This window comes from Oxyura jamaicensis, chromosome 21, assembly GCF_011077185.1.
Source record: "Oxyura jamaicensis isolate SHBP4307 breed ruddy duck chromosome 21, BPBGC_Ojam_1.0, whole genome shotgun sequence".
In the NCBI taxonomy this organism is placed as follows: Eukaryota; Metazoa; Chordata; class Aves; order Anseriformes; family Anatidae; genus Oxyura; species Oxyura jamaicensis.
The window spans coordinates 1,439,987-1,466,491 of NC_048913.1; the positions used below are offsets into that span (position 1 = coordinate 1,439,987).

At 45.1% G+C, this 26,505-nt stretch overlaps 1 protein-coding gene across 9 annotated transcripts in view; it reads right to left on the bottom strand.

Annotated features, from left to right (window-relative positions):
* The window catches only part of PRDM16 (PR/SET domain 16), a 306,284-nt gene that overhangs the window by 126,692 nt on the left and 153,087 nt on the right, over positions 1 to 26,505 (bottom strand). For 8 of the 9 annotated variants that reach the window (XM_035344711.1, XM_035344710.1, XM_035344712.1 and 5 more), the window contains one exon: positions 12,855 to 12,905. In XM_035344711.1, the coding sequence (XP_035200602.1) occupies positions 12,855 to 12,905 (51 nt within the window). Of the gene's footprint in view, positions 1 to 12,854; positions 12,906 to 23,663; positions 23,859 to 26,505 lie in introns of those variants that run through there. The other variant, XM_035344714.1, reaches the window with a different exon arrangement.

A 26,505-nucleotide genomic window follows, 5' to 3' on the forward strand; every position in this document is an offset into this window, starting at 1 on the left:
CCTTTCCTTTCCTTTCCTTTCCTTTCCTTTCCTTTCCTTTCCTTTCCTTTCCTTTCCTTTCCTTTCCTTTCCTTCCCCCATTTCTTTTTCTCTGGGTTTCTGTCATTCAGATGTGCATAAATACGTGTTTTGGGATCTGGATGGACGTTTCCATACTAGGGAACTTGGCTAGGTACAAGTTTAGGAGATAACTTTCAGCCCTTCAGATCAACCTTCTCCCTAACCTGCCACCTCTCCTGAGCACCAAACCCACTTGAAAATAGAGAAGAATGTTTGACTGATAAGGAATGCTCAAAACAAAGAGCACAAAACTTACCAGGCACCACTTTTTAAAGAAAAGCAAAATGCCTAAAGTAAGAAGAGAAGCATTCACTGCACTGCATCTCGCTTTTTTCAGTATGCTCCAACCTGCAGGTGTGGGGTACCTAGAGACTGAGAGGACAGGTTCTGGCTCCCTACCTCCCTCACTCAGCTGCTCTCTCTCATGCTGATTAACAAGACCAACTTATGAGCACCATAAAAACATAGAAAGGATCTCAGGAGCCATCCGGGTTATCCCTTGCTGTAATGCAGGGCTGTGTACTACAAGTCCAGCTGACAGGCGCTTGTCTCTGCAGAGCCTTCAGGGGCAGATATTTTATCTCCTCCGTAGAGAGTCTGCCCAGCACTAAACTGTTCTGGTATTTCATTTTTTTTAGCATCTAACACAAATCTTTCTTGCTACAAGGCTGGCTACTTCTTGTCTTATTCTGATGGATGTATCATGCAGATGATCCCCTTTAGCTTAATGCAGAACAAGAATTTTGGCTTTGGCTGTTTAGTTTACAGAAGGATGTCTGCTTATCTTAAGGAAATTCTCCACTAGAAGCATGATCAGGCCTAATTTATTTATTTTAACTATTTCTGTTTCCTTTACACAGGGTTTGCCTCCACCACCATCTTGGCGTTGCAGTTGTGACCTGTGAATTAAGATGCTCAGCGTTTCCCCTCTCGCCTTTTTTTTTTTTTCTTTTAAGGAAATGGTTATTCATTTAGGTAGACATTTAAAGAAAAATCAAACAAATATTTGACGTGCTGTTAGCATGAGAAGGGGGAGCACCGTGTAAGCACAGTAAATGCGGGTGAACTGCGTTATGTGAGTGAAAACAACCTGGGGGAAGAACAGCCACTAACAAGGATAAATCACGGCTATGCAACTACGGCCCAAGTACAGCCCAAACGCAGCCAACACGGGCATGGTTATTCACAAATGGGACAGATAGTTGCCAAACACGACTGTTTTAATTCAGTGTTTGACATATTTAAGTATCACAGAAAGAGTACGAAAAGCACAGGATGCAGGACGTACAGTGACTGAGAGCAACAGATGCTTTTTATCCAAAGAGCGCAGCACATTTTCTGATTGACACTAAATACTAATTTAACCACCTATCAGAAATACGTTCTCCCCCTTCAAGACCTAAAACTGTTAGGGGTTTTCCTCTCCCTCCCTTGGCACAACATTCTCACGGTAAAAGCAATCGTTCCCAGTCCTTCAGGCAGAGCTGCGCAGGCTGCGGCCGCCTGCAGGCAGTTTGAGCTGCGGGCCACACGTACCAGCGCTGCAATTAGACTCTGTTTTATCTATTTCTTTGTGAAATAAATCACTGGCATATAGGTTTGTTATTCATAATATTTACCATTCACTTACTATCTGACCTTCGCTGTACTCTAGTCCTCCTCCAAAACCTGCTCCTTATACCAGCCGTATCTACGGTTGTGGTTCTGCTTGGTTCTGGAATAATCCGTTTAGATATTTTAAAAGAAAACTCCTTGCTCTTTCATTCTACTAAGTCCCACGAGAAGGAAAACACATGCAAAGTCTCGTCCAGCTCTAAAACACTTCTGAACTTCTGGAGGAAAAGAAGAAATCCATTAGCTTCTTTTCTCATTATTTATGTACATAGGCTTCTAACACTTTAAGGCTTTGGCTGGAATTAGAAGCAGAACAGAGGAAACATAACAAGGAAATCTATTTCTTGGGTATTTCCAGTCCACTTAGTTTGTGGAATTAGAAGGAATTAATTTTTTAAAATGTCATGTGCAAGATTTTCATCTATGTTTATCCGACCAGAGGGGTTCAGGCTGAATTGCAGAGATGCATCCAAACTTCGGAGCCAGCATCCAAACCAAACAGACTCCGAACTCTGACGTTCATCAGTGACTTTTTGCCAACCTTCCTATCATGCAGCAGAAAGGGCCATTTAAAACCATTTCAGAATAACCTGCTTTCATGGTCACGGTCATTTTACTGGCCTCCGTCTGCATAACACTTTTCAGTCACAAGAACACAAACATTCAGAGCAAATGGCTGAAGCTTTGGTCGGGGTTCAGGAATAACAGACATGAACCAGGATTAAATAATAATAACCCTTGTTTTGCTGATTACATTAATCTGAGAAAATCTTGTTATCTGGAGAGTGATAATAAAATCCCACTTTTTACAACTACGTCTTCTTCTCTAGGATTTAAATCCCTTCAGAAAGCAAAACCCATGCCCGAGGTCCGTGAACAGGATGAGGACAAGGAGGCGATGCCAGCCGCAGGGGGAGGGTGGCCTTGTTGGGTGCTGCAGCCACCAGCACCCAGCAGCACCTCGCCGAGAGGGGCCCGAGCTGAGCACCCAGCCCGAAGGGGCTGCCACTGCCACCACGGGACAGGACCGGAGGATGGGACTCCATTCAGATCAAGTTTTTACTGGGAGAAAGACCTGAAAATGGAAACTGCCAGGGATAAATCTGCGCTGGAAACTAGATGACAGGTTCCAGTCCTCAGAAGAGTAAAAGCCTGAAAGAAATTGTCTTACTTCAGGAGGGGCACAGAACTGCAGGGGGCAATGCAAAAAGTGAAGGCTCCTCCTGATTAGTTTTTAAATATAATTCTTGAGAAGAATAATACCTCTACAGCACTTCCAGAAAAACTACTTGGATGGAATCGCATTTCTGTCAACCCAGAGCTCCCACCGGCCTGCACATGGCGTGAGCTGACTTCGGAGCCTGGAATCCCACTGGAAACGAAGAGCACCAGTTCTGTTAGGACTCGGGATTCATTCCCCTTGAGCAGGAGGAATTATGGCACCGAGCAGGGTCTGAAATGTCCTGACAGCAGATGTGCCTGACGATCTCTACAGTAATTACCAATGATGTGGAAAAACGCTCAGCAGTGAGCTCAGCTCCCTCTTCGGAGGGTCACCAGGACAAAGCCCCGCACCGATCAGCTAACGCACGGAGATGGGGAGATAAGGTGCCTTGGGAGGAAAGATTTCGTAATTTCAGAAACCTGAAGCCTATGTTAAAGCATACAGGAACCCAAAACAGAAACATGAGAAAAACTCATGGAGTTTATTAATTAGTTTATAACCTATTCAACAGCTTTCTGTACTTCTTTTCTATACCTGTATACGTTGCACCTTTCTACACAATTTTTAAAAAGCCAAGAAAAAAGGAACGGAAGAGCAGCAGTGCCCACGTTCCACTCTCAGCCAGGCGCTATTTCTGCAGGAAGCTCCTGGCTGCTCTCGCACACAGCATGAGACAAGGTCAGCGGGCAGAAGCGCTGCTCTCCTTGTTTCTCTCTTACACCCTCCGCTTCTCCCTGTTGCTCCTATTAGCAGCAACGCTGCCAGCGTGAACCACTCGCAAGCTTTGCTTGTACAGGAAAGTTCCCCAAACTACCGTGGGAGCTCTCGGTGCCAGATTCCTTTCTCTGACGCTGACAGTTCGTTTAAGCCCACTGCTCGAGCAGGTAGCCAACGCAGGATTTCAGAATAATTAGATCAATCGCTTGGGTAGCCAAGTAAGGATTTAAGCACTTGATTTAGGTTCCTGTATTCTTATCATTAATTTATACATTTTTTAAAATGTGAGACCTTTCTGCATGCATTAACAGCTGGTCAAAGCACATGCAGAACTGTACATTTCAAAGAAATGTAACCAGACCTGAAACCCCTACAGCTGCCCAAGAAATTGTCAGCAAAATCCTCCACAGCACTCAGAGAGACAAGGTTCCTTCTTCTCAGCTCAGGAATCTAATCGGGATTTTCAACACAAGAGCAAGATAAATCTGGACATTTAATGAAAATTACTCAAGTCATAACTGAAGATGGGAGGATAAAGTTCCCATCCCTTGCTACTTTATTTTACAAGGAGCCCGCAGAGTGGATCCACGCCTGTAGAGGCTACGCCTGGCGCTGAGCAGTCCTGGCCGCAGCTCCCAGCCCGGGGCAGCCCCGGCGATTCCCAGCAATCCGGGGACTGGATCAGAACTGGCAGAGCTGGAACTGAACGGTGCCAGAGTGGGATCTTGGACATGATGCCATTTCCTCAGCTGTGGCTCCATCTCTGCTGTGGAAGGACACGGCCAGCCCTGCTCTCGTGGCTCTGAAGTAGTTTTGGGGGCTCTGAACTTGGGAAGTCCTCATCAATTTGAATACCACATAAATGCTCGCTGCTATCGTACATGTAAATTCCAGCTAAAGACTGGAATTGACTGGAGATTTCCCAACTCAAAACATTCTGTTGATAAGTAGCAATTTATTTAAGCAAAGTATTTTTAAATCAAAATTAGCAGAAGATAAAGGAAGTAATCCGAAAATATAACTCGATTAGGTTTAAGTGAAGTTGATTTGGCCCAACTCAAAATAAAATAAAGTTTTGAAAACTCATTATGTTGTGAAAAGAAACATCCACATGGAGTAAAAAAAATGTTCCAGACAATCATCAAGACATGAAGCCAAAATTGTATCCTTACCCTCAAATAAGTCAGGTTTTGTACTGCAGGCTTTAGCATTAGGTGCTCCTCCATCCAGCTCCTCCATCTACTACAAAGAGCACAGGGAATTAATGTATTTGCTTGTGATGTGCTCCCGCTGCACGTTGAAATTTCCATGGGTAAAGACAGAAGGCACTACTGAACATCACCGCAGCGTGGACTTCCCGTAATTATTTTCCTCTCAAAACTGCCCAGTGAAAAATAAATTGGGGCTTTTTTTTCAGGACACATATTTTATAATCTCATAAAAATCTAATTAATCTAAAAGGCCATCTAAACTGGCATCATCAAAATATACTGCGCTCCTGGAACGGGCACGGGACAACAGTCATATCTTTACTGCTGTTTACCCTTGATGCATTTCTAGAGCAAAACATGAACAAAAAAAATCAAACAGAAGCAGAAGCGTTTTTTGGCTTTGCTATGAGACATTTATTTTTTTAATTATAGGTCACTGGCATCCTGTTCCCTGCTTTTCGGCTTCTTGTTTCCAAGCAGCACCGTAGCTGCTGAGAGGCAACTCCACATTGCTCCCTGCTCTTTCCCCCGCCTTTCTTTTCCTCCCCAGTTGCTGCCCAGGTTTTTCTTTTTAACTGGAGAGCCCGAATAGGCCTCCTACCTGATAGGTATTCTCCTTAATAGCTGCACAATGTGATTAACGGGACACCGCACGCACCTCAAGCTCACCGACTCTGTTAACAGAACCACCCGGCTTCTGCAGCGTACGCAACACAGACAGCAAAACCCAATCCCCAACTTCCCTCTGGAGCAGAAACCCGCCCTGCTCGGCGCACCCTATTCTCACAACTCCGATCTATGTTCCCGGCACAGTGTAAATACCCGGTAGCAACACCCGTACGTGCCGGCAGCACCATCACTGTCTGTCCCATGCCCCTGCCCCGGCACCTGGTGGTGATCCCGATCCCGATCCCGGCCCCGATCCCGGCCCCCGCGGCACGCTCGCCCTCCGACCCGCGGAGCAGCCCAAGTGGGGGTTTCCCTCCGAAGCTAGCATACAGTTCTGAAATCCCAGAGGCTATCATTCCAAAATTTGTGATGTTTTGTCTACTCTGGTGATTTAAGGTTTGTCAGAAAATGTCAGAAAGGCCATGAGGCCAAGGGCTTCCTGATGACTGAGGATTTTCTTTCACATGACCTTCCTGAAGTTGATTTTGGGCTCCAGACAGTGCTGCCTTCAGCTCTGACAGGGGCCGGCTGGCAGCAGATTCATGGGGCTCTCTGGGGCATTCTGGCATTTTTAAACTGAGTGGAGGCTGTAATACCTCCTAATCATCCAGAATATTATTTCACTGGTAATCGTCTTACAGGCGGCACGTAAATGCCAGCCTTTCATTCTGCAGTTCGTTTCATTAGCAAAAAGAAAAAAGTATGCGCTCAAAGACATGCAAACCTTTGAACACAAAGCTTGATTTAAATGAATAAACACGAATGTGGAGCATTTGGAATTTCAGTAGGATAGCACGTGTGGGTTTTTTAACAGGGAATCACTGAAATTACAGATTCAGACTGATAAGCAGGGCTGAGGGAAGTGTTAAATTGTCAGTGCGTGCTTGTGAATGATTTTGTGAACAAAGAAAGTAAAAAGGAAGGAGAGGGTCGCTCTCTGGGACACGTGGGCTTCATGCTATCGAGCTCTTAGCTACAAACATGTTTACGAACCTTAAACGTGTGTATGTCTTTAGCAGAAAAACAGCCAAAATGTCCCAAGGAGCCCACTCTGCCCGCCTTGCTCCCCAGCCCCAGCTGACTTCGGGCGCTCGTGGGTCCATGGCCGCCGACCAACCGAGCGTGCGGCATTTTGTTACCGCTTACCAGGGCAGGAACAGAAGGAATTACACGACCAGCTAGCTAATGAGTTATCATTTCTGCCCTAATTAGCCCAGGCTGTCCCAATGCTGAAATACGACTCGGACACTTCTGGTACCTCCTGCGGCACGCTTTGGGCTTTGTTCTCCCCCCCCCGCGGTGGGGCCGGGACCATGCCGAGGTCCCGCGGACCAGACCTGGACCCGTGTTGGAGCCCAGGGCAGGGGCAGCCTCCTGCCTTCTTGCTCTGTTATAACTGGAGGCCGTTTGTCTGCGAGGGGCTCTAAGCAGGAAAGGTGGCCTCGGGGAGCTGTCTGTGCCTGGGGTTCCGTGGACACTCTTATTGTGAGAGTTCAGCAGAGGTGTCTACAAACAGCCCAGCGACGGAGCTCAGACGCTCTCCCCTCATCACCCTAGTTCACATACCCAAGAAGCTAAGGCAGCAGGTTATACACATCAGCGTGCCAAGAACAAATCCCCATCACTGCTCTTTGGTGAAAACTGCTGGGTGTAGTGACTCAAGTATGAACTCAGCTGGAGCGGAAGGGAGGAAAAAACAACTTAATTTACCAAAAAACAACGTGAGAAGTTTGCATCCAGCCCATGCTCTGCATTGCCTTGCCAACTGAGAGTACGGCAAGCAGGCAGGGCAGGAGCCGTGCCGAGGCGTGCTGCGTACGTCTCGTGGTGCCGCCTGCGGCTCAGAGCCCTCCAGCGCATCGCGGGCAGGGCCTGAGCAAGCCGAGCCGCTGCCGGTCTCCCTAAGTCGGCCTGATTTATGGGCTCAGCCCCCAGGCCCCTTTATGGACTCAGCTGTCACGCACACGCACTCCGCGACCGAGCCCAAACAACTGTACCGCAGAAATTAAACGCACGGTGCTCTTCCTGCAACGTAATTTAACCATCGGTTTCTTCGCCGACTTTTCCCTGCCTGCTTTACACCTTCTTTTTGCTTTACATGCTTCATTTCAGCAAAATCAAGGATGCAAACTTCTTAGAAGTACTTAGTTTCCATGGAAACCTAAGCTGACCGCAACATTATTGTTCTCAAGAGGGAACTGACTTTACTATATGTTCATTCACTGAATTAATGGACTCCTGGTTCTTTTATTAGCAGCCCTCTAACAATGGAAAGAGAGAAATGTTATAAAAAAGACCCTCAGACAACTGTCCACTCTTTTGTCCAGGGCTTACTGGAATGACGCAAGCCTATTCACGGAAAGATTATAAAAATCAACTCCAAGCTGCCCCTGTTTGTGGCAGCTAAACATACCTTTATTTCATAAAGATACAACCTATAAAACAGGCAAACTGAAGCTCGTCGGGAGATGGGAGCTGCATGGCAGCGGTCATGCTGCCGCTGGATTTTGGCTCCTCGCGGTGCTGCGGCACGGTCCCCGCGCGGCGCTCGCTGCCCTCGAGCCCACGGGAGCACGCTCCCCTTCTTTCGGCTCAATCTAGGCGCACAAAAGCAGACGCTGTTTCCAAAATAATTAAATTTGGGCTGGTAAATAGTGGTTCTTGGTAAGCATGAGGACTGTTTTGAGACACTAACATTTGGGGTTTGATTCCTCAATATATACAACCAAATGTTACAGAAACATCTCTGAAATTTGGATTCTTATGTCAAATTTAGAAACAGTTTTAGAACATCTTTCGTTAGAGATAGATAATGAACACGTAACACATAACATGTCTTAAACACAGAAACTGTTTTGTGCGAAGTGCTGCAAAGCCAGGAACTTTAAACAGCTCGAGCGAGAATCTCGAAGGCGATCTCTCCCTGCATGGGTAATATTTTGACAGACTGTGCCGAGGCCTGAGGGTGTATGGCCCAGCTCGTAATTGCTCCACCAAAGACAGTTAACAGTTCCCTTGCTCTTCTCTAACTACCTTCCTGACTGCTTATTGAAGTCTGATTTCTTACTCCTCTGGGTCATCATTCATCAGTCCCACAGATCCCACCGGGAGAGACCGACCAGACCTTTCCATATCCCCGGTTGCCAGAGGCCATTTCTGACGGCCCATGATATAGAAAATGTCTTCACAGCAATCCAGTGGGACAAACTATGGTTATAATACCCAAATAATCATTTTGCAAATTATCATAATTATCAATCAATCATCTTGTGTGAACAATGTGTTCCTGAAGTATCAGATGGTTCCTGTGACCTGTAGCGTTTTGTATATAATAATAAACCCAGAGAGATTTATGGACCTATCCTGCCTCGTATCTGCAGAACCAAAACATTCGTTATTTTCTTTTTTACTTTTCTTTCAGGAATAAAAGCTCTGCATCTACCTCGGTCGTGTTTACTACTTGATACTTTCTCGGAGGTTGAGATTTCTAATCTAACGCGGTTTCTATGCATAACGTTATTCTAAAAAAATCTATGCGATTTGGGGAAAGTAGCAAAGGTGCTGAATAAATTACTTTTGCTTCATATTGTCATTGGCATTATATTACAGGCTGCGAGTAGCTTGCAATGTGAGTATGAAGTCAGCCAAAGGAAAAAAAAATGTTTTTGTCTTCAGTTTTGGGGTTTTGTTTTGTTTTTTAACAATGCCAGATTGAATCCAACTCTTTTGAAGCTGATAGCATCTCCCGCTCCCTGTGCAGTGCATTCTTGTTAATGGATAAATTCGAGCTCTCGAGAAAGTCAAAGAATAAATTTAAAGCCTTTTGCCAAACACCTATCCTATTGGATTTTGATAAGACGGCTATTGAGCTTTAATAATGTCTTCTATCCTTTTTCAGCTGGCCCTTAACATGTCTCTTTATTTGTCCCTAAAGCCTCTTCAGCGATGCCTTTTTATTACAAGTCTCTCAGCTTGCTCTCAAGGGAGACAGGGTCGACAAGAGTGATAGATAGATAACTCTATAGATTATCTCCCACAGATGTTTTCTCTCCAGTAGCCCCTCAGGCTATTCCCTCTAAGTAAACAGAAACTAAATAGAGAGTCTACTGAAGAGAGAAGTCCCTGAGGTCTCTTGTCACCGCAGCAGAAAAACAGCCCGACTGGAGGGGCCGGGCTGGCCAGGAGCTCGGCTCCCAGACCCGCACGCGGCAGCGTTGGGAGAGGAGACCAACACCTCGCCGGGCTCCTCGTGGACAGCACGTCTCGTAACGGGCACCGGCCTCGCTTCCTGCTGGAGGAAGTCCGCATCTTTCATCTCCCTCACAACGTTAAATCAAAATGACAATGGAGATAATGGTGACGGGCCAGTGCTTCGATGCAGTCAACGCAGTGGAGATGCTTAGAGAATTCAGAGTGAAAGAACGCGCGAGCTGCTCTGTAAGCAAAATAAACAGAGCGCAGGAAGATGGCTTGGGAAAAAAAGAGTTTGGGGAATACGGGACAGCACACCCACCGTATAGCTCGCGTGTTTGTGCACCTCTCTGAATGTACGCGTTCAGTTTGCTAAAAAATGCCAGTCTGCTGTTAGCATGACTTTCACAATCACTGACTTAAAAACAAAAAAAACCAACAGGGTGATGAGGAGTTAATGCAGGTTTGTGCAAGTCACACTCAACATCGGCAAGCAGAGCAGATAGAAGAGACGCTTGGCAGGAGCACACCGTGTGCTGTTCCATGGCACAGCATACAGAAAAATGACCCTGGGCAGAGGTCCTTTAATAGCATTGCTAGAAATCTTAATTCTTGTGAGACAACAACAACAACAGCAGCAGCTTTCTGGTGTTAGTGGTCCCCACAGAAACAGCAGCAAGGCAAACTGAAAAATACTGGAAATAGTGGGAAAATCATTCTTATTTTGCTCCAAGCAAAAAAGAGGCTTGCTTTATTATACAATATAATAGCGTCCGCCGACTTTTCACTGCCTTTTAATTTATGAAAAGTTACATAACAGAGCGTTATTTTCTGGCAACCTAACACCAGAAATAACACTGGGGTCAGTTCTTAAGCAGCGATTGCTTCCTGTACATCTTCCATCCATCTCTCTGCTATCACGCTGGCCTTCCCTGATCTATTTTTCACTGTTTTACGGGTTTTCTCTTCATTCTAACAATTTTTCCCCTCTCTAGTCCTTGTTACCACCCAGTCCTGAGTCCATGATACAGCAGTCCCTCAAGCAAGCCGCTGCAGATCGCGGCACCTTGGCTGGGCTCTGATTTCCTTTCCGGTGCCTTAAACCAGCCCACCCGCTGCACTTGCATCTGTCTTCAGTCACCTTCTCAGCACCAACACATCTCTGAAGGAACAGGAATAAATTGAAGTCAAATCTCAACTATTGTGTCTTTAGGGATATGACAACCGAATGATTTAGAGATGCCAGAAAAGGAAATCTTCTCCCAAGAGGGCTTGTGCCACCAGAGCAAAACGCTACATAGCAAAGAGTGCTTACGAACTATTCTGAGATACCTCAAGAATTGTACAGAATGATTTTTCATTCTTTATTTTTCATTTTTTCCTGACTGAAAAGCTGTCTAGCAGTAGTCTTTTCACAAGCCATAAAGTTTAGACTTGAACTCTTTACCTTACTGCTTTGACCTTTTTTACCCTAGCTGTAAAACCCTACTGCCCATCCTTCAATAAATTTATCACCTCGTAAACTCCCACTAGTGCTTCTCTACAATGCATTTAAAGAAAGAAGTGGAAGGGCGATCCTCTCCCCCCCCCCTTGTCAAATATCATAATTGTCCAGTTTTATACCTGCTGTCCAGGAAAATATTTAAGGACACAGTATTTTTCAAAGACCTGTAGTTTTTGCAACATTCTCCTTTGAAACAAAAGTAACGGAGTTTAAAAACAAAAACACGTATTCAACACATAAAGCTGCCAGTTTAATGTTTCCTTCCACCATTGTCTCATACAAAGCCTGCTCACTTCAGGGTAATGTCGGTTCAGCGAAGTAGGGCTGCAGAATTTATTCGTGATATTGTATTTAAAGACTGAGAGAAACAGCAGAGCAGTCGTGGGCCACGGAGAATTTTCTCCATCGCTGTGATAAGCACGTTGTGATAATAAGAACCTGCCACCTTGTCACCACGTCTGCCCAGACAAAAGGATCCCACAGAGGCAGAGGCAAACACCAAGTGAGTTATGGGGATGAACAAGGTAAAAAGTTCAGCAGTGTTGCGATAGGTCCTTTCGCAAGGTCACCGGATGGTCAAGGGACATTGCATAGTGGAAGCCTGAGTTTCTAAAATAAGAGCTTATTTTTCTCAGAACGGTAAGAATAGAACGGCCCACAGCGGACATGTGTCGAAATATCTTTTCCCAAACTAACTTCGGAGCCTGACAAGTATTGCATTTCACTGTGTTTGGCAGAGTGACACAAGTGTTTCCTTTTAACTTCCAGAGTCAGAAGCAGTACTGAGGATGGCCTAAATGCATGAATAAAAAAGGCAGTTGTTGCGAGCTCCCATTTAAAATATTTTCCACTTTAAAAATCTCGTACTTTCTGAACAGGACCATGAGTAGCTATGATAAGACCATCACATCTGAAAAGAATTATCGTTATTTCAACAAGGACGCGCTACCTCTGCAGACATCCAGATAGGCTATAATCAAATACGACTTGAAACGCTTTCCCTTAGGAAAGCTGTTAACCAGCAGATAGCCATGGAAAGAATGCCACCCCGGTGCTACGAGAGCAGCCGACCCGACACAGCAGCCTGGCTACTGAAATATGTAGTGCTGAGGCTGCCTCGCAGTTACCATGCAGAAATTTATACAGCTGGGCCGTATTTGGAGCACATTTTTCTCTGGTCAGTATTACAGTTTAAGCATCACAACGTGATGAAAAGCGCTGGTAATACATCACACTAGTTAAATTTTATCCTTCCATATATCTGTTCCTATTCCCTTGGACTTCACGTAAGCCACACTTACATGGTGAAGTGACCTCTAAAAATTTAGCACTTTTAACAAAGGACCAACATTTTCTTTTACTGGAAGAGAGGTAAATGAGGTTTTTAGATTTGGACTGGTACTCCTTCATATTGTAGCTGAATCAAGAAACACTTCACACTACTATTTTCTTTTTCATAAATACTGGAATCACAGAAAAACAGAAAAATATGGCAATAGAACCACAAAATTTAACACCAAGAAGCAATAGCAAATATTGGAACACTTTCATGGCATTATTGCAATACACACTCTTGTTCAAAATTAAGAGGAGGTAAAAGAAACCAGGTGTATTCCAAAGGCAGACAGCAGAACAACTTGCACGAGGTTAATCCATATCCTACCTTTTTTATGTTGCCCTCTTGGGAGGTCACCTCGGGATCAGTCAGTATTTGCTACGAAAAAGAAGAAAATAGAAAAAAATAAAATAAAATGAATTGCAGCTAAAAATGTTATAAAATAATACAGATGATGATTATTATTATTATACAAAGCCAAAACTCTCAATTGCGACTGAGTGACACAGACATTTGGGAAGTCAGATGGAAGGCGTACAGCAGAGCACTTACATATTCTCCTATTCTCCCACACATCACAGTTTTCTGTGGCTTCTAAAAACACCTCCAGGTTTGGCTGACGTGAGCACACACCGCTTTCCCAGACGGCACCGAGCGGCCGCATCCTCACACCAGTGACTGGCCGCGAGGTCAGGGCTCGTGGTGCTTCGGCACCTGGGCTCTACTCGCAGCCGTGCAGGAAACTCTTTAATTCCTCCTCCAGCAGAGGTGTGGTGACACAAACCACCCGACAGCGGCTGTGTTCCACCTCAGATTAGATCTAGGTCAGCAGGCATTCAGGGAGGTCAAGTACCCAAGCTTCGTGCAAGGCTGGAGAGTGCCATCAGGATAAACATCCCATGCGAGGGCTCGATGGAGCAGCCCGGCTCCAAGTACTTAAGTACCTTCTCTGACCTCCGCGGGGATCTCACATGTCTGAGGTTAAGCATATGCTCAAGTGCTAGGGTAGGGTCAAGGTACTCAGGACTTCCAGGCCTGGGCAACGTATTTTGGCTACCGAAGAGCAGAAAAAAATTAAAAAACTCAAAGGAACAGAGAACAAGCTGCAAGAAAACCCAAAATACAAAGAGAATAGTTGCATATTGTAAAGATTTATTAAATTAAAAAAAAAAAAAAGGAAGGAAGGAAGGAAAGGGCCAAGTCCTCTCTTGGTGCACTCCAACCTGACCCTCACCAAATCAAGGCAGCTCTGTTGCATTTCAGCAGCTGAGGACTTGGCACTAAGCTCTTGGACGCCCCGACCATGTCCAGGTGAGATCGACCGACTGACAAATTTCAGAAATGCTGGCAAATATTTCCAAGCTCAGCTGTAATAACAGCGTGCCATGTTTTAAATAGTAAGAATCCTAAGCCATTCTGTATTTTACAACAGCTTTAATAGATACTGAAATTGTGGTTTGGAAAGTAGCTGAAAGCAAACAGGACCAAGAGGTGAATACCCGAGCAATAAAAATCCGTGTGCACTTGTGTGTGCACATGCGGACGCTGAAATACCACCACGAAAATCTGTCACACAGAGCTGGGAGCGTGGGTCCCCAGGTCGCGGGGGATCGGCTGGCTGCTCGCAGGCGCAGAGCATCCCGGCTCCCATGATCTTCCCTGGGAACTGGTGAGAGCCTTTGAGAACCAGGCCATGAAACTTTCAGAGCTATGACAGAAATAGGATGATGCCAAATGGCTGAAAAGCCCTCACGAAACACTGCTGCTTCCAAATGAAGACACCTCGCTGCAATCATTGTATGTAAAATATCTTTAAATACAATTGGTTAAGTATGTGCATTCAGAGTGCATAATCCACCCGTTCAACATGACCATAAATGTAGAGGGGAAAAAAAAACTGAAATGAAGTGCAAATTGGGCTGTGGTATAGTCCTATATAAACAGGCTTAAGAGTCAGGAATTCCTGAGTCTGAATCTAAATGCCAACACAAGCTTCCTTTTGTTGGTTTGGAGAGATCTCTGCTCAAGGGGCAAGTTATGTTTCTCAGAGCATTTTTTTCCCCTACAATTCATTGCAGAACGCAAATTTTAAAATTCTCAGAGAACAGAATTTCTGTAAAAAGTATTTCAGACACATTCAAAAATTGTAATTCTGCAGAAATGCATCATGGCTTTTTATCTAACTGTTCATTCATGGTATTCCAAAATGGTTGATTTTTGGCAAAGTGAAATATTTTTTCAGTTTCCTTCCATTACAGAACTTCCAGGGAAATAAACCCTGATTTCATGAAGAATTTTTACTCTGATGGAGCCATCTCCCCACTCAAGCTACATGCATTTACATGCAGGGAAAGGTATTTTAGCAAAAGTGGCAGATTTCAAACTCTGTTTAGATTACGTTTTCCATCCTTCCCTTACCCCAGACTTTACAAAAGAAAGATGATTATGCCTGCAGTGCAGAAGCACGGGACTAGGTTCTGCCACAGACTTTCTGTGTTTCTTGAACGCACCTGAATTTCCTACTTGCCCACGTCGGTAGAACAAGTTGACAGTTTTGGTATTTGGGGTATTTGGGGCTGTCAGAAAACACAAGCCAAAGCCCAGAGCTGTCAAACCTTTACCAGGGATCCGACAGCACCTTCAGAAACCTTCCCGGGTTCAGAAGTACAAACTCCTCATTCTGCATTCCCAGCTTGGAATGAAAACTGTTTGAAAACACCTTTCTAGATGAAAGAAAATTCGGCAGCCACATCAGGTATGTCTGCACTCTGCAAGCTCCGCGGGGCAAAGACTTCCCTGGGAGATCTCCGCAGATGAAGGGGAGCTCAATGAGCGCAACACTGGGATGTAAATACTACCTCCTAATTAAACGAGAGAAAGGGAGAGAGGGGGAGAAAGTACCAGATGTGATGTTTATTAATAAGAATAACAAAAGATACTTTGAAAATCTACTCATTGGGTAATTTTAGCTCAGGCTGGACTTCATCTTATGTGAATGCCATAATACTAAATATAGTGCTTGACGTGCACAGTGGGCTGCAGTTTTGCAGTTAACACAGATGTTCTTAAATGTACTCAAAATTTACACCATATGCTTTTTCTATCAACTGATATGTTGATTTTAGCCAAAAGAAAGACAACATGTCAGCAGCAGCCACGTCAGAAGAAGTTGTGTTTGAGGGATCCGGTTGGAGGTATCTCTCCTCCAACTGATGATGAATTTCATTGCGTTTCATTTCCTGGGTTCAGCAAACTGGTGGCAACAGAACCCTGCCTTACTTACATTAGTTAGGGATGTGCTATAATTTTTGCAAAGCCTCCTGAATGTATACTAAACATGTCAAGTAACACCATGTGATTCTTTTTGAAAAACAGTTTACAAGCTGGCATTCTCCAGCTGCAGTTAACCCTAATTTGATTACATTACCGAGACAGATCACAATGAGCTTATGTAAATAGTAACGTTATCCATTCATTCCGTGAGCTCAGATAAACTGTCATTTAAAAAAAAAAAAAAAAAAAAAAAGCTTGAATAGGCATGGCTTGATGTGTTCAGCAAACCGAAAGGCAAAGACGACGACAGACTAGGACCTGCCCCTGCTCTTCCACTGGGAGTCTTGGTCTTTGAGAAGTATTTCCATGTCTACGCCGCGCTGGAAAGGGAAGAGAAAGCCCAATGGGTCTGCAAAGCTGGTGTGGGGATAACAGCACTTCAGTCACTAACTCGGCTGATCCTTCAGGAAGACCTCAATACATCACAAGTTGGCAAGATGCAGTTAACCAAGCACTTTGATACACCTAACTCTTGTTCTTCATAATCCCATGAACTACCCCTCTGAAAGCTCTGTCCTGGTGTGCCACAGGACCAGCAAACCCTCCGCCTAACGCTGGCTCGTGTGGCTCTGCCCTGAGCATCTTCCCAGCCTTATGCCTGTCTGCGTGGCCTTGGCAGCTATCTCGGTAACTCTCCCACCCCCTGGTGCCCGAGGACGATTTACACACGCACACACAAAAAGCAGCACGCGACGTGCTTCTCGTTGTTACCACGTGCCTGAGACGTGAAGGCCATTGCTCATCGTATTGACACACGCTGTTGCTGCTGCAGGGAAGAGCCAACCTACTCTGCCATTAGCAGCTCTGGGGACTGCAAATGCACAAGCAGGAAAGGCTTTGTTTATTTAATAACAATTCTCAAAACAATCTTTTTGCCAATTTTGAAGTGAAACCGAAAAGCTGATTTGTGCAAAACGTAACGCTGTCGCAACAGCTGTCGCTTTTCTAGCTCTTCCAACAAGTCTGGCATTAGCTCGGAGGTCTCCCATAGGAGCCAGGCCAGCAGCAACGCGCTGCCGCTAACCAGGAACCGAGCACGGGCGTTATCCTGGATGCCCCAGGGCTCCAAAACGGCACACAGAACCGGTACGAAATCTGTTGAACTCTGCATAGCAATTTTCAAACAATCCTTAAATAAAAATAAAACATTGAACTGTAAATTCTGTAAGCTCTGAATTCTGTAGAAGACAGATACCTATTTGAAAAGCCCATAAATTGAGTTTCAAAGACAGAGTTGCCTGAAGTTATACGGTAAATCATGAGGCAAAGTTCTCAACCTTCTGCCCGGACAGACTGTAGAGCCTCCCTATTGAACACATTGGAATAATTCTTAATCTGGTTTACTGCCACCAGAGCTATCAAGTCCTGAAATACAAATGGAAATATCAGTCCTCTCCTCTGCCTGAACGTTATACGATGGCCAAGCAGCGCTTTAGGAGCTGCAACACCTTGTGCAAGAAGTACTAAGGTTTTGTAGAAGCGCAACAGCGCTCATTTCTCTTAGCCACATTTTTAAAATACAATGATTTTACAGCCCTTTCTGGCCAAAAATTTACAAAATTTTACAATTTCTGTAGTAAATAAACCGGTGAAGCACTGTTAACTCGAGGAAATTTTCAATATCCTGTCTTGGGAATTTGAACCAAATGTGCCTGGAATTAAGAGGAAAAGGAGGAAAGGTCTCGTCTGAGAGGAAGAATTTCCTTTCCTGGCTGGTGAGGGAAGGAGGACGAAGAGCACTGCCCTGCCTGGCAAGGAACAAGCCAAGGGCTGCAAAGAGCCTAAAGAATAATCCAACCAGTCACTGCTAAGGGCAATCCTAGCACAATTGGGAACAGAGTAGAGCAGCCAAACTGTGGTTTGTGGACCAGTAACAGGCTGCAAAGCCACGGTATGCACTCCACAGACCATTTGATAACCATTTATCTTTCAGTTGAGAGTCTGAACAAAAAGGTGGTCCAGCGCTGCATGAAAAATGTTTAAACTTAGCAGGGATCCACGGCCCCAAATTTCTGGTAATCTGCCCCAGGGCACACCTCTGCACTTGCTCGTGTCTCATGTCCTGGGTGGCCTTACGGAGGAATTTGTGCCATTTGCCGACTCCCAGGAGAGCTGAAGGCAGTTTTTGGAGGTGAACCATTACAGGTCATCCTGAAGGGCGTTCAGAAGAAAGGGCTATCCCGAGTCGTGTTTCAGTAAGAAATATCCCCTTCACATTACGAGAAATAAACTTCTCTGCAGTCAGACAGGAGCAGGGAAATGTCAGGGGTAGTTAATGGTAAAAGACTCAATGTCAGACACTCAGGATATGCTTAGGAACAGAGGCTGGAAGAAAGGGAATAAGCAGGCAATTTACCTACATGGTATCACAACTTCTGCATCACTTTTTAAAGACATAACTCCTCTGTGACATTGTGATCAAGTTCAACTGCAAATACCAGGAAGTTAAACAGAATCTAATGGAGAGCATTTGTAATAACTTCAATAAGCTGAGGACTTGAGACTTTCAGCCAAGACAAATAAGAGAGGCTACTGATTAGTAAATGTCACCATTTCTCTTGCCAAGCACTCAGGGGCTGGTGATAGGAGAGCATTTAATATAATCTCACAGTCTTTAGGGGCTGTTTGACTTTATATTGCATTCTTATCAGGTTCTAAAAGTCCAGCGTTAATGAGCATGAGAAATGCACTTGATAATTTGGCAGTTTTGCTAAAAGAGAATGTATTCCATTCATTGCACGTGTTCCTTGGATCCAAACTGGAGATGCATTCCCCTTCACAGGGCGTCACGTCTAACCTCCATCTATTCTTTTTCTCCATTTCAGCAACCTGACATCACCTTTAATAGCCACCTATTTACACTGTTTAAATTAAGTGGCCTTTACCAGCAACGGACAAGGGGGTCCTTCAGAGCTCCAGCGAGGAGATGCAGAGTCACGCAGGAGGTGTGCACCCACTGCGTTCCCTTTTGCAGGGCGAGTAATTCTTGAGAGAAGAGTAGGTACCGGGGATGGTAAATGACTGGGACAAACCACAAAACCAGTAACAGTATGTCCAGATTCTGTTCAGATTCTGAGTGACCCAGGAGCTGAAGCAAATCCAGAGGGACGGATGGTTTGAGAACACGGCTGTGTCTCAATATGGCAGCGACGACAGTGTTAGATACCCAGCTAGCAAAGTGCAGGCTGGTCAAAGTCCCACTACAATAAACTACAGCCTGACTTTTTGGGGAGAAATTGTGCAACCTTTCCTAGTCCTGACGTGTGCATTAGGAGTCGCATTCACCAGAATGAAAGTAGGTGTGAGCAGCGTGCAGGTGGAAGAATTACCCCTCACCTCCCCTGTTCCTATGAACATAAACCAGCCGGAATTGTTTGGTGCATGTTTCCATTATAAAATTGAATCCTGAAAAAAAGAAGGGATGCTTCTCTCTGCCTAGAAGAGCAGTATGTACAGCCTAAGGATTAAAACAGACATCCTCAGTATTGAACTGCTTCTGTATTTACTTGGTTTGTTCATCTTCAAAACTGGGACCATAACTAGCAGAGTTAGAGAAAATATGAGATCCTGTGACAGAACGTGCTTCTGAACTGCAAAACACTTGCATTTTCACTCCATCCATAGAGCAAATAGGAGTGGAATGGAAGTGTCGGGCCGCCAGCTCAGCATCGTGCCTGCTGCAGGATCACACAAGACAATCACTTAATGGATCTGCAGCTCGTTATTGTCTGGGCAAAAATCATCTTGAAGAGTGAAGTGCACTGTTTTGGTTAGCAGACCAAGTGCTGCTGTTTGCAGCAATGTAAACAGATTGGGCGGTTAGCTTTAGTCACACACGATCCATCTATCTTTTGTTCTCGACCCTTTTTAGTTATAAAAATGACCTTGATATTGACAGAATAATACAAATGAACTTCCTCTGTACTTCCCATATTGATAACCTGCTTGTTAAGATGATCACTAATATCATAAGTAAACAGGGAGCCCATACATCATCTGGTAATGGCAGTGCTGACACGCGCTTGGTCTGACGTATGGGGACCTCTGGGCTTCGGCGGAGCAGCTCATCCTTCATGTTACGCTGCAGCTTTTTACCCAGGACACACACGGACACACAGATCTATACAGGCAATGCACTCAGATCCCAGCATCTGATCACACCTGTGAAGACCACGACATCTTGCAAAATGCTCTCACATGGAAGAAGTGTATTGAAACGGATTCAACAAACACATCATCTAGTCCCCAGAATAATTCGGCATCTGCACACCGGTTTGTGTCTCCCTTTGGGTGAGGCTTGTACACAGCAAACCGACTGATTTCACAGAATCACAGAATCACAGAATAGTCTAGGTTGGAAGAGACCTCCAAGATCACCGAGTCCAACCTCCAACCTAATGCTAACAAGTCCTCCACTAAACCATATCCCTAAGCTCTACATCTAAACGTCTTTTAAAGACCTCCAGGGATGTGACTCAACCACTTCCCTGGGCAGCCTATTCCAGTGACTAACAACCCGTTCAGTAAAGAAGTTCTTCCTAATATCCAACCTAAACCTCCCCTGGCGCAACTTTAGCCCATTCCCCCTTGTCCTGTCACCAGGCACGTGGGAGAACAGACCAACCGCCACCTCGCTACAGCCTCCTTTCAGGTACCTGTAGAGAGCGATAAGGTCACCCCTGAGCCTCCTCTTCTCCAGGCTAAACAGTCCCAGCTCCCTCAGCCGCTCCTCATTTTTGCCCCGTTCTCGGTACGAGTATCTCTGAATTCATTTCCAATTCTGATGGCAGGCCTTCCAGAAACTCCCTGCTCTTTTCCCTTCAGTGTCAGATGTTCAATACTTTCACACCAATGTGGCAACTTCGGCAGTGCTCCTTTTTTCTCACTAAATCCCCTTCATCACATATGAAGTCTTGTCACTGACGCGGACACTGACCGGCATCAATATTGTAGGAAGCAGGAAAGCCTCAGCACTTCAATCTCCACACGCCTACAGCTGCCAAACAGAGGGGCCAGGAGAAGGGGCACCCAGGTAAGAGATTTTCTGCCCCAGGTCTCCAGCCACGGGCAGGGCAGCCTTGGCTTCTGCCCACGCCGCAGCCTGCGTGCTTGTGCCTAAGTGCAGTGATCTCACAGCTGAGGACTTGAGAAAGAACAGAGAAAAATGACCTCATTTCGTTCTCTTCCTCGCAGCCTAAAGAGACACTGATAAGAATTATGAATTGTTTCACCACATTTAAAGAGTATATAACTAATAAATTTTTCCTTGGGCATGCTTTCCTGCCTTGGCCCAAAAGCCAAGTATTTTCCCTGCCCCAGCAATGCACGGCGTGGCTGAGCTCGCTGGAACTGCTCTAGCTCCCCACATGCAAGCATGTCAAATCACAAGCACAAACATAAAAGCAAACTTGCAGCTCGCTGCATACAAAATTTGCCAAAAATCCTGCTCAATAAGCTGTGTCTATATCTAGAGCTTATCCTCAGTTCCATCAAAATAATGGCCTTCCCTGTAACCATAGTAGTGCACCAAAGCTAAATAGCAAGGCTGTGACATGGAGATTTTTGATCATTAATCACACTTGAAGGAAAATAAAGCCAATATGCAACGTTCCCACCAATTTCAGAAGTTTAAAGTGGGAAATGCACTGTCTCATTTAGCAGCCTAGTTTTGCTGCTCGCGCTGTGAAAGGGACGAATGAAAACAGCAGCCTGCCTAATAGCTGGTACCGTCCAGGGGGAGCGCGGGCTGTCTGGGAATGTATCCCTGCCTGGCACTCAGACAGCGAGGATGGGATATGTCAGTTTGATACCCATCAGCAGGATAACCTAACTGCCACTTTAACATGACAAGGTCGTAGCCAGGCACTGCGATGCAGTAAGAAAAATGGCCCATTAAAGCCTGAGAAGAACTGGAAGAGAAACATAAGGCTGACTGTGAGAGGTTCAAGTCCTGTTTATTTTAGGGGAAGACGCGGACATTCAGTGCTCCTTTGCAGGGCCCATCTCAGAGGTAGCTACTGAAAGAAAAGCAGTAGGATGGTGACCAGCACAAGAAGAGGTTGTGCTGCTGTTTTGCCACTTGTCCTCCAGACTCGCTGCCCCTCAGAGCCAGAACAGGGACTTGTCGGCTGCTTAACCTGGGAGGGACTCCCTGTCGTAACGCTTTCTGCGAGGAAAAAAACCATAGGGGGACAGAAAAGGGCACGTTGTCTTCCTTTTTTCCGGAAGTAATATCGAGAAATTATATTCTCTCTAAAGAAAAGTTAATATGGAATTATTCTGCGGACTAACTTCAGACACGGGCACAATCAGTCTCCTATTTAAAAGGGACACAGTGCTGTTTCTCTGAGCTGATAGGGGGTGCCAGGTGAGTTCCCTTTTAAGGGCTGTAGAAACGGTTTCAGACAGAACTGGATAATATTATGCTTGGAATGATAATATTGTGTTTGGAAAAGGTCAATATTTTATTTAATCAGCCAGACAGAGAGTGGGTGGCAATTTCAATGCATTTTCTTGAGACAGGAATTCAGGGAGTCCGAACGGAAATCAGTTCCTGTTTTTTTCCTTGGGCTGTTCATGTCTTCCCCAGGTAGGAATTTGTGCCCAGGTCCTCAACATAACAGGGCTGGGAACCTGCCGGTGCCTCTTTGCAGGGAATGCCATCGGAGAGCGTGTGGCTTCACTTGGCACCTCGTTTGTAAGCCAGCTGCACCTCGGGAACTGATGGCTCAGAGAATTACAAGGGCACCACCCAGACAGCTTTTGGGGGAGACCTTCAGCACCCAACATCCCTTCCTACTGGGGCCGTCTGCCTGCTACCAACGTGCGTGTGCTGGAGCAAACGAGATCTGTTAATTGGAACAGGAGCCAGCAACACCCGCCCTCTGCACCAGGACCGCTTTTGGCCTCCGAGCCAGAAACGGGATTCTATTCCCCAGGACAGAGGCAAGTCCTAATCTAGAGAGAACATTGATTACAAGAGCCAATGAATAACTAGAGAAATGAGCTTGTAAATGCAGTGAGCACTGCACTTCTTGAGGTCAGAAAACTTGACCATTACCTGTCTGCTCACATTTTCTTGATTAGACATCTTCCCAGCAAAAAGACCTCGCGGCTGACCACTTCAAAAAGCCACCTGCCAGAAGCTCCTTCCCTCCTGACCGCACGGTTCAGGCCGTGGGCGCCCAGCTTTCAGAGTGCTTGCTCTGAAAATTCGGAAATCTCCACAGAAAATTTTCCTGAGGTAAACCAAAATGGCTAATAGATCCTAAAAAAATTACCTTTGTTATCTTTAGTAATTCTAGATTCTAAAAAAAAATCACCTTTGTTATCCTTAGTAATTCCAGTTGTTCGCCACCAAAATGGAAATGGATTTTTTCATTTGGAGCTCCGTTCAGAACACTACCAAGAAATCCCACACTTCTTCTTTTTCCATTAAAAGCTTTGAAAAAGCACCCACAGCCCTCCTTGTCGTTCAACACTCCAAGTGGAGCTCTGAAGAAAATCTGGGGAGACCCAGCTCTGAGCACTGATTGCAAGGGGTTTTTTAATCTTGTGCCAAAAGGAACACTGAGGTTTGAAGATGGCTCCCTACACGATCTTGCCAAGTAGCATTTCTGTTTATGTCTTCGAAACTACCAGCAGGGGTTCATAGACAAAGAAATGTCCGCAATGTATCCAGATGCTGGAAATGAAATGTATTGGAGCCACTGAAGAGGGTTTAATGAAGTAAAGCGGTTTTCTAACTGCCAGCCCAAAGTAAATAACCACCATTTAGAGCATAGCTAAGAGATTTCACCTTACCAGATCCTTTGAACGTGCCATCAAGAAACTGTTGCTTTGTGGAAACAGCACAGCAGCAGCTAAACGCTCGAGGAAACTTGGCTCTTGTCTTCCTCAACACCCCAAACCTCTCGGGACTGAGAAAGAGTAAAGCAGGCCCTGCAAAAGCAACAAAACTCCCGCGTGCTTGTCAGTCTGTGCTGCGGGGTCACCGGGGTCAATTGGTCCTGCTCTGACTTAGGGAAGGAAGGGATGAAGTCATTACCCACAGGCTGCAGCCGTTTCCCCACGTTTGCCCGTGGCACCTGCTCTAACCAGGCTGGACACCGCCCAAGCCCCGGCTGCTGCAAACGCAGCGACAGCTGGAAGGCGAATACTGCGGGTTTTACACAGCAAAACGGGATCATCCTCGATTGCACGCTCACACACATTTCTTCGAGGGCTATTTTACTGCTCTGAATCTTTGGCATCGTGCTGTGGATTGTGCTGAAGTTTAGAAAATTCCAAAGGGGACTCTGAGGCTTGGGATGACTTTGTGGTGGCTCGGATTTCTCCAAAGATGTCTCCTCGCCACATCCTTCCATTCCAGGCTCCCTAAATATCATCCCTTGTATTTCAGATGTGTGTTTTTATAATACAAAAGGAATTTGTAAGGCTGTTTTTTTGGTTTGTTTTTTAAAGATAAGGAATCTCTTTTAAAGCAGTAAAATAATGATTTCTAGGATTGGGATAAGCAATGGAATAAAGCAAGATAATATACTACATTATACAACTGCCTGCTTTGCTACAGCCAAGGCTGTCAATTTGTCCATATATTTATAATTCACAGTTGTTTATCCTCCTTCCCTAATTCAGACATGCAGCCTGTTGGTTAGATGAAAGTTAAGATTAAATGCAAAAGCAATAATCTGGCTGACATTTGGTGGGACGCGACTTCAGCTTGACTTCAGCTCCCTCCCTTCCCAGGGGCTCACTGCTGTGCTCTCCCTTTTGCCAGGAGCACAGTGCCAGTCAGTGTGGTTTCTAAATCATGTTTGAGTTCAAATCATGAAAAGAGAACTTTACAATAACTTACATGGGCTGCACTACTCGGTGAAAGCACTAAGAGTGTACTTCGCTCTTCTCGCAGTACAAGCTATTCAATAGAGGCCTCAAAAACACACCAAAAAAAGGTATAAGCTGCTTGGACTGATGCACCATTCGAAGTAACACGGACAATTTGGATTTGTTTTTTTCCATTAACCTATTCTGTTGCTCTAAGTGTTAAAAGTTTGAGGTTTCCACCTTCCTGAAAGCCTCCCGGGACGTGCAAGGACCGGGTGTCTACAGCACAGCGCTGGCCGTCCTGGGGACGTGCCTCCAGGCTCAGCAGCAATTCCTGCTCCACTGCTTCACTTGGCCAGGACACTGGGCACGCTACATGGAAACAGCTCCTGAGGTGAAAAGGAGCATTCCTCCTTTACTGGAAAATAAACAGGAGATTACTTTTTGACCCCCGTTTTGCTCTCAGAGCCTTCTGTTGGTACATCCAGGGCCGCTTGTTCTTGTACTTTTCACCACAGAGGATGCAGAAGGAAATGACCAGGTGAGCACAAACAATAAAACACAGCAGTGGGACCCAATCCAGCCATGCTCGGGGTTTCCTCGTAGGCAGGTGTGAAAAAAAGATGGTATCCCGGCAGATTTGGCCTAGCAGCATCGCTGTTCTAAGTCACTTACAAAGAATGCACCCAGCAGCATCTGCAACTTTATCTCACAAACCGTAATGCTAGGATTCAAGTGATATGCATCTGAGTCGTTTAGTTCCCAGTTTTCATGCAATCTGGATCAATTATGAATTTGACTGCTTTTTTTTTTTTTTTGCAGAATAGAAAATCCTTTTCCTTGCACCATATAATTGTGTTCCATCACAGAACTGGTATTCATCATTGCTCTGCTGTCCCCTAGCCTAAAAGATAAACCATCCACAGGGTAATAAATGTCAAACTATGATTATTGATGCTTTCAATTAAATTGATTATCTATTTGAGGTGCATAGCACGGTGATTTATTGCTGTCTCCTTACGTTGCACTTGGCACAATGGCTTCCCTGAAAGGTGAATATTTTGATTGTTTCAATAGATTTTCTATTAATCTGATTTTTTAAAAGGGTCTCACAACCATCCGGGTGCCTGCTTAACTGCAGTGGCACCTCATCGAGTCTGAAATATGCCACCTGTTTGGTTAGCTTCTGCAGAGCGGAGGTTAGGATCCAGTATGGGAAAATATAAAATGAAAAGTTTTGTTTAGGTGTTAATGGAAAGACAGAATACATCCTTGACTTATATCCCTCATTCAGAAACATTTATTTTTTATGGACTATATCAGACAAGAAGTGTGTATAATGTTGAGCTTTGTTGACTACTTACTATACACCTCGACAGAGGGATGAGATGACCTTCGACTCGTCACTGGCATTGTGTTTTTATTAGTTTCAGATAAGAGGAGCTATAAAATTCAAAGACATTTACTCACCAATAATAATCAGCAGCTGCTTCACAAACAAGGCTTCTGTTAGCTGTGTCATGGTTAAGGTGACACAAGTTGACCTCTATCTGATAATTTTCTTGAAGAAACGCCTCAAACATGGCAGGACAGCCTCGTACCAGCTTCCGCTGCTGCTGTTCCCCACAGCACAGTTTGCTGCAACTGGCTTCAGAAAGCAGATCTGCCTCAAAAGCACCTATCATCCACTCACTGAGGGATGCAGGAAATAAGCATGAGAAAATGATAACTCTCCCAACATGCTGGTTTTGCTTGCTATGAAGAAAACTATGTAAAAACATTTTCAGGCAGGTTGACTTAGAGAATCTCCATACCAAAA